Source organism: Oculina patagonica, chromosome 4, assembly GCF_052425735.1.
Source record: "Oculina patagonica isolate OP01 chromosome 4, crgOcupat, whole genome shotgun sequence".
NCBI classification, from domain to species: Eukaryota; Metazoa; Cnidaria; class Anthozoa; order Scleractinia; family Oculinidae; genus Oculina; species Oculina patagonica.
In genome coordinates this window covers 40,081,072-40,089,345 of record NC_135761.1, presented here as the reverse complement: position 1 = coordinate 40,089,345, position 8,274 = coordinate 40,081,072, and the positions used below count along the sequence as shown (strand labels likewise).

The 8,274-nt window shown below is 36.9% G+C and overlaps 1 protein-coding gene across 1 annotated transcript; it reads left to right on the top strand.

Moving 5' to 3' along the window:
• The first annotated feature begins 1,941 nt into the window (after window positions 1–1,941).
• LOC144650223 (uncharacterized) lies at window positions 1,942–4,197 on the top strand. The gene is made up of 2 exons (XM_078509876.1): window positions 1,942–2,248; window positions 3,039–4,197. Exons 1-2 carry the CDS (start codon window positions 2,030–2,032, stop codon window positions 4,140–4,142), a joined length of 1,323 nt encoding a protein of 440 aa, XP_078366002.1. The 5' UTR covers window positions 1,942–2,029; the 3' UTR covers window positions 4,143–4,197.
• The last annotated feature ends 4,077 nt before the right edge of the window (window positions 4,198–8,274 follow it).

The window sequence follows — 8,274 nt, the reverse complement described above, 5'->3', positions numbered from 1 at the left end:
GAGAAATCGCTCAAGATGATGAGTTACTTTTACAACTCACAATCCACCAAAAATACCAATGTTTTACATCTTCACAAGAATCCAAAGGCCCAAAGGAGAAGATTTTACTACACCCACACATTATGGTTGGAAATATATTTGTTAAATTTATTCTATGTTTTCAACATCAATGTGCGATTCATGCCTCATTTAAACTTATTCAATAAGCATTTAAGTTATTCTGAGTAAATTTATTTGTTTTAGTTTTAACATGTTTGAATTGTAAATCTTATTTATTCTTTTGGCAATAAAGCTTGTGTCGTTGTTATTGTTGTTGTGTTATTGTTATACTTGTATCAATGCCAGCTGAAAACATAAAGTTATCAACTCTAATGTTTGATAAGACAAATAAATCAAGAGGGATTAACATGGTTTTCCAATGTCTGGGGATCCTTTGGCAGGTTGCAAGAAAAGCTACCTTAATAGACCATATTGTGTAAACATCCCAACCAGCTAATTACATGTCAAGCAAACAAAATTAAATTCTGCTTGATTTCAAAAAAATAGGTCGTAAGATGCTTTCTCATCATTTGTGTACAACAAATCCTTAAAAATTCTCTTATATAAGGTTTAACAGAAGGAATTTTGATTTTTTTTATTTATCCTTTTGGTATGTCCTAAAATATTTTAAAATTCCTTAGTTTAATTTCAACATTTTCTGTTATCAGTAGCTTTTTTGTATTCCTTCATGTTAGTACAATCTTGTAAAATTCCTTAAGAATTGGTAAAAAGAAAATTAAGAATTGATTTTTTTGTGTGAAGATTGTATGATTTGTTGTCAAGGCCAACACGCTCAAGACAGGCCCTTACAAAAAAAAAGATGGTGAATCTGTAAATGTCAGTGACACAGACTTAGCTTCTGAACATTAGAATGAGCCTAAATCGGTGCCCCAAAAATTTTACTTTCTGCCAATGAACATGATTCAGGACTGCATTAGCAACATACCTGAAACAGGCCTTGTTTCATCATTCCCACAGCACAACCGTTGTCTTTTTACATCCTTAAAAGCATTGTTTCACTGAAATCAAGCCATGAACCTGCCAAAGAAAAGCAGTGCACAAAACTTATAAATTTGTGATTCTTTTAAACTTTTTCTTTTATTTCTTTTTCCATCTTTTTAAATAGATACAATCAAATATCAGGATTTTTCCTGTTACTAAAAGTCATATCTTCATTGGGCAGTGGAGATACTTTTTTATCATTCACATGTGAAGATATTGGTCTTGTCTTTATAAATTACATGATAAGCTTTTAAGGTGGTAGACTGGAGTTTAGCTCAAAAATGAAACATATCAAAACATTCAAGGATTTTAAAGATAACATAGGTTTATTCACAATCCCAAGAGATAAGCGCTCCATTCTGGCTATGTGCGGAATAATTAAAGCCTAAAGTCGGTCGCTAGGCCAGCACTATGCGCCATCATATTGAATTTATTGTGTGACACGCGAGTGACAGGCACCAAATGTTGATTTGAGTCTTCTTATGCCGTTGAAAAGCTTTGCTACGTTTTGGAAGACGCAAGTTCAGGTCCGCTGTACCTTTCCTGTGAAAGAGTCTGCAATATATTCTACAAAAGAAGCTAAATGACGATCATTATATCGGACGAACGTGATTTAAAAAGCGGCATTGTGTTACACTATCGATCCTTGTGAAATATCAAAATCAGTCGTTCAGAGCAATTTACTCGTCTTGAATTAAACGTTCATGGTAGAAATAAACTTAACTTATGTCCTTTGTGTGGTTTCTTGGTATTTTGGCTCCATTTAATGGCTATATCGTGGGTTTTTTTCGTTTCTGGGACTCGTGACATAACATTTACACATCACTGCAAGAATTTACAGCCCAGCATGAGATTCTTCACGGGATGCAATTCACTAATGCAATTGTACTTCTTATGGCGTCGTGCGGACATGACCGCATGGCTCCGTCAACGTTCGTTCATTTTTGAGGTTCTGCGTGCTTCTTCATAGGCGTTGAACTATCAAAAAATGGACGAAGTGCAAGGTAAATACAAAATCAAACCGTTTGGTTCAAAAAGTGGCAAACAAAGAAAGCTCAAGCATGAAGAAATAGATCCAGGTCATTACAGGCCGTCGGCACGGTGTGTTGCATTTACGACCTCGGAAGATAGAATTCTGTTCTGGGTCAAAGCCCTTCAAGACCACTACTATGAGCTACCCAGCAGCAACCAAAGTTTTCACATTAAAGTGTATATGACATGAAAAATGTTTTCTGCTTATTTGAAAGGCCTTTCAAAATACAGAAGAATGGCGTTTTTCTTTTCGAAATATCTTTTTTCGTTTCAGAGATATTGACGTTTTTGTATTATGCAAATTAGATCAGTGATGACGTCACAAGATTTGACTCTAAAAAGGGTAAAATACTGAATAAACAATATCTCTAAATCTATTGAAGCAGTGTTCTTGAAACTTGGCACCACAAATGTGCATCACAAAAGGAACAAAATGACACCCTTAGTATTGTTGCCATAGTAACTCTTTCAGCTCCAGTCTCTCTCTGTCAAAAAGACAAATATCCCCATATCTGACCTCTAAAGTGAGACAAAGGGTCCTGCTTAGAACAGACATAGTTCCCATATTCCCTTAATTCCCACCATTGGTTTGGCTGCGCTAGATGGTTCTTGGTTTAAGACAAAAACTGGGAATTTCAGTTTTTATTGAGACAGCACCATCGGCAAAACTGTTGTCATGGCAACAGCCCTAAGAGTAACATTTTGTTTCTTTTGTGATGCACATTTGTGGTGCCAAGTTCCAAGAACACTGCTTTAATAGTTTTAGAGATATTGTTTATTCAGTATTTTACCATTTTTAGAGTCAAATCTTGTGACGTCATCACTGATCTAATTTGCATAATACAAAAACGTCAATATCTCTGAAACGAAAAAAGATATTTCGAAAAGAAAAATGCCATTCTTCCGTATTTCGAAAGGCCTTTCAAATTAGCAGAAAATATTTTTCATGTCATATACACTTTAAGTGGATCGATCACGTTAACAAAGATGATACAGCGTTCGAACATATCGAGCTGAAAGTAAGCCATCAGTCAGGACAGTCGGGCGAACATCGCACCCTACTCTTCACAATTACTGTTTATTTAACAACTGGCGTCATAATGTGCCAAGGATCCTCTTATGAGCTGTGGTACAAAAAAGAGTTTCCACATCTAAAGGAAAGAATGGATCAAATCTTCGACATTTACCATGGCAAAGCAGCAACAAACGGAGAAGAAGATTTTCACGAGCGCGTTGCAGAAAATGAACTCACATTACGGCACTTAAAGGAAGCTTTCGAATTGTCAAAATTCAACCAGAGAACAAAACCTAGTCTTGAAGAGAATCTCTCCGAAGATGAGGCCGATGAAACCTTGAAAACAAAATCATTGCGTAACACTCCACCTTCAACGCCATGTTTTCTCCGGAAGAGAAGGAATTCGGTTGACTCTGTTAGAGGTCTTTCAACCAGAAGTAAAGCCTCCTTGACAGCATTAAAATCTGTTGTTGCAGATCTTGAAACAGACTTTACGGAAGTAAAAAACACTGTTTCTACGACAAACGATTTGTATAATGGCAAAATGGATGTCTTGGCGGATAAAATCGCACAACTCGAAAACACGTTCAAAGTGAAGATCGACTTTCTCTCAGCACGTGTTATAGATTTAGAAACAAACTACGACTCTCTTTTAGCTGAGAACGTCAAGCTCAAGAACGAGATCCAAAACATCAAACAGTTTAATAAAGGAACTATCAAACGAGTGGACAATTTAGAGGCTGTAACCAATTACACCACTTTTGTAAACGCTACACGGGACGCTACACCCGCTGAGCAACCGGAAACATCAGAAAAGAATTCATTACCTAATAATCCCTTCAATGTGCTACTAACAATTGATCAAGAAAACCATCCTGTGGATGCCGAAAATTCTGTTCACAATCCTATTCAAGAATCCCATCTGTTAGATCATGAAGATTCTGCCCCCAAACTCAACCCGCAACTCAACAATAACCATCCTCCAGAACACACCGAATCTTCTCAAAACGATGACATAGTCCTTCTTATCGACTCCAATGGAAAATTCATTTAACAAGATAAATTCTCGCGGGGAAAAAACATGAAAAAAATCTTTACACCGACGATTTCTTCAGCGATCGAATCTGTTACTAACCAAAACCTTGGAAGTCCTTCATGGCTTACAATTCACACTGGAACTAATGACCTTGAGAAATCCCCCCCGGAGGCCTGTTTTGATAACTTTCAGGCCTTGATCGACCTGACCGCACAGAAATTCCCACATACCAAGATCATCATTTCTTCGCTTCTGGTACGCAACGACCAGTTCGACGCTACTCGTTCTCAACTTAACAGCCAATTAAGTCGCCTACGATCCTACCCAAATGTCCACTTTGTTAACAACGAAAACATTACGAGTACAATGCTACACGACAGAAAACACTTAAAAAAGCACAAAATAGGACTACTGGTCTCGAACCTCAAGGACTGTGTCTTCAACCGGATCTCAAGGCGTACCAATCCCCAATTGAACACAAAACCACGGATGCCGCCAATCAGTCACCCTCCACCGCTACTGATGGCCCCAAATGTCAAGCCTTTCACTCCTGAATCAAATGGTCCATCATTCAATCACCTACCACCCAGAGTCACAAAAACATACGCGGAGGTAGTCAAGCCACCAACTGGAAATATGGACAGTGACACTCTAGCACAGCTAATAAAACTCTATGAGATGATTCGTCAATCCTAAGTAAGCTTGATACACAAAACGTTTAACTATAATTTATAATTTATTTAATTTATTAATTAATCTCGTTTTTGTTTTCTTTCCTTGATTATTCTTGCACTTTGTCCATTTTTACACTATAGTTCTTGCCATTTATTGCTAGTTAGATTCTCTATAATGTGTTTTTCGCAGGGTCCCGCCCCTGTGAAAAATCTGTGCAAGCTAAGTTGCTGGAACGTCAGTAGCTTAAAAAACTCGGCTTTCGGATATAAATTGAATGATCCTGATTTCTTAAACCAAATCAATGAGTGTCACATTATCAGCTTATCTGAAATATGGGGATGTGACGACATAGATGTACCTGATTTCAAAATTGTAGCAATGAGTCCTCCAATGAAAAGAAACACAAAAAGACCTGGAAGATGCTCAGGGGGGATCTTAGTTGCAGTAAAAACTTTTTAACACCATATGTCGAACTTGTGAAACAAACCCCTAATTACATTTGGTGTCGAATAGCTTTTAACCTATTTCAAACAGACAAAGACATACTATTATGTTCGGTCTACATTCCACCAAGAGACTCACCTTATTTCGACCCAGACATCTTCACCAATCTCGAAAATGATATTAATAACCTAAAGAACGATTATTCGATTGTACTAATGGGTGATTTTAATGCCCGTACTGGAACAGAAAATGATTTTATAGTCGAAGGACTTAATGATTTTATACCACACGACAATTTTCCCTTACCAAGACAAGTACCAAACAGGAATAGTTTTGATGGCCACACAAATGAACATGGTAAAACCCTAATCGAAATATGCAAATCATTAGACTTAAGAATACTAAACGGCCGTTGCAAGGGCGACTCTCTTGGGAAAATAACATTTCACGGAAGCCAAGGAATAACCACAGTTGACTACATCATAACAGATCATGAGACAATGAACATCTTTCAGAATTTTGTGGTCCGTCACCCCTCCCCGTTTTGGACCATTGCCAGTTAGTTTCCTGGATAAAAGTTAAGGACTCCCTCACGCTTAAGGAGAACACAAAACCAACGGAAACTCTCTTCAACCTACCGAGACAATATAAATGGAATCCAGATTCTAAAGAAAAATTTATTTCAGCTCTACAGTCTACTGAAGTGCAAAACATGATCTCTGTTTTTGAAAAAGAAAATTTAACTCAAATAGGTGACATTAACAAGGCTGTAGATAAATTTACAAGGATAATAGATGCTGCTGCAAAGAAATCATTACAACCTGTTCTGGACAAAAAGAAGTTCGTTGGACATCGACATTCACAAGTCTGGTTTGATAAAGATTGCAAAAATTTACGAAAACGTTTGAGACGTATTTCGAACAAAAAGCAGACGTATCCTCATGATGAAGAGACGAGACAAGAATACTTAACAGTAAAACGACAATATAAATCCATGTTACAACATAAAAGGCAAAGATACCAAGATACTCAAATACAAGAACTCGTCAAAACAAATGACCCCACACAATTTTGGTCCACTTTAAAAACCAGGGCTCAAAATAATTTTTGGATACTGGCCGGTCATGTTGACCGGCCAAATCAATTTTTGCTCGGTCATGTCTCGTTTTTGACCGGTCAAAATAGTGAGCATTTACCGTCTCATTTGTATTCTACAAATTTGTGACTGCAAGCTGCTATGATATTTTATGATTTTACTGTTAAATTTCAAGAAATACTGCAAATAAATTTGTGTGTGTGTGTGTTATTTATTTGAAAGCCGTGTACGTGACCGGTCAAAACGACCGCCGAACCAAAACTTTGTCCGGACAAATCGTCATTTTGGCCGGACATTGTCCGTTGACCGGCCGTTATTTTGAGCCCTGAAAACCATGTCAAAATCGGCTTCCAATACAGCTGATTCAAATGTCCCTGTAGACGAACTGTTAACACACTTCCAACAACTACACTCTGCTCCAAGTGAAGAAACCTTTTCCAAAACACAGGAGACTGTTATAGAAGAACTAAAACGTAATCAACAGTCTCTATTGCATTATAATGAACTTGACAATCCTTTTACGGAGAGTGAAATAAGAAACGGCATTAAAAAACTAAAGAACAAGAAGGCGGCTGGTACAGACCGAATACGAAATGAAATGTTAAAAAGTGGCGGTCACCTATTGATGACCTCACTGAAAAGACTCTTTAATCTTATTCTTGATGCAGGAATGTTTCCTGATTGTTGGTCCATGGGACTGATTACACCTATCTTTAAATCAAGGGAAAAGTCAAATCCAACTAATTACAGGGGCATCTGCGTGACTAGTTGCCTTGGAAAACTATTTACAGCCCTTTTAAATGATAGACTACAAAATCTCACCAAAAATAAAAATCTATTACATCCCTCACAAATTGGTTTCATAGAGGGATTTCGGACATCGGATCATATTTTCTCTTTACGAACTCTTATTGACAAATATGTAACTAATGCAAATAAGGGAAAATTATTTTGCTGTTTTGTTGATTTTCAAAAAGCTATTGACTTTATATGGCATGATGGTTTACTTTCAGAGCTGTTTACCTATAAACTAGGTGGACACTTTTATCAACTGATTTCAGATATGTACTCTAGATCCAAATGCGCCATAAAGTGCGGAAATTGTAGGACCCAATTCTTTAATTACAACAGGGGTGTAAGACAAGAATGTATTCTGTCTCCTCTACTATTCAATCTATATTTAAACGACTTTCCTTTTACTCTAGATAACTCTCGTGATACAGACGCAATTACCCTACCAAATGGAGATCCACTTAATTGTCTATTTTATGCAGATGATCTAGTCCTTATATCTCAAAGTGCTTCAGGTCTTCAAAAGCAAATCGACACACTCCAAAATTACGTACAAAAATGGCTGTTGAAAATAAATCTTCGGAAAACAAAAGTTTTAATTTTTCAAAAGCAGAACCGTAAAAGCACCCGGGAAATATATTCTTTCTTTTTAAATGGAAACCAAATTATTAATACCCCAGATTACACCTACCTGGGAACAATATTTAGCTCGAATGGGAGTTTCACCTCCTCAAAAAAGAGTTTAGTCGAAAAATCTAGACGTTCAGTATTTGTATTTAAAAGGTATATTGAATTCAACAAACTCTCTATATCCAAATGTAATTTCTTATTTAATGCTGTCTTTCTACCCGTTCTTTTATATGGTTCAGAAATATGGGGAGCAAATGATAGCCTCAATCTTACACTCCTTCTTATAAAAGCGTGAACACTAAAAAATATGTCTGGAATGTTTGTGTTTAGCCAATCACATGCGAGAACTTCAGACCGCAGAAACCACAAATAGTAAATGGGTTTCCATCGGTCACGGAGCAACTTTAGTTCTTATTTTGTTTCAGGATACACGCTCTGTCTTTGTTAAGAATTTAAAGAACTGCTATTCTTTCGTATCGAGGGCCACATCCAGAACATGGTTTCAGGGATTTT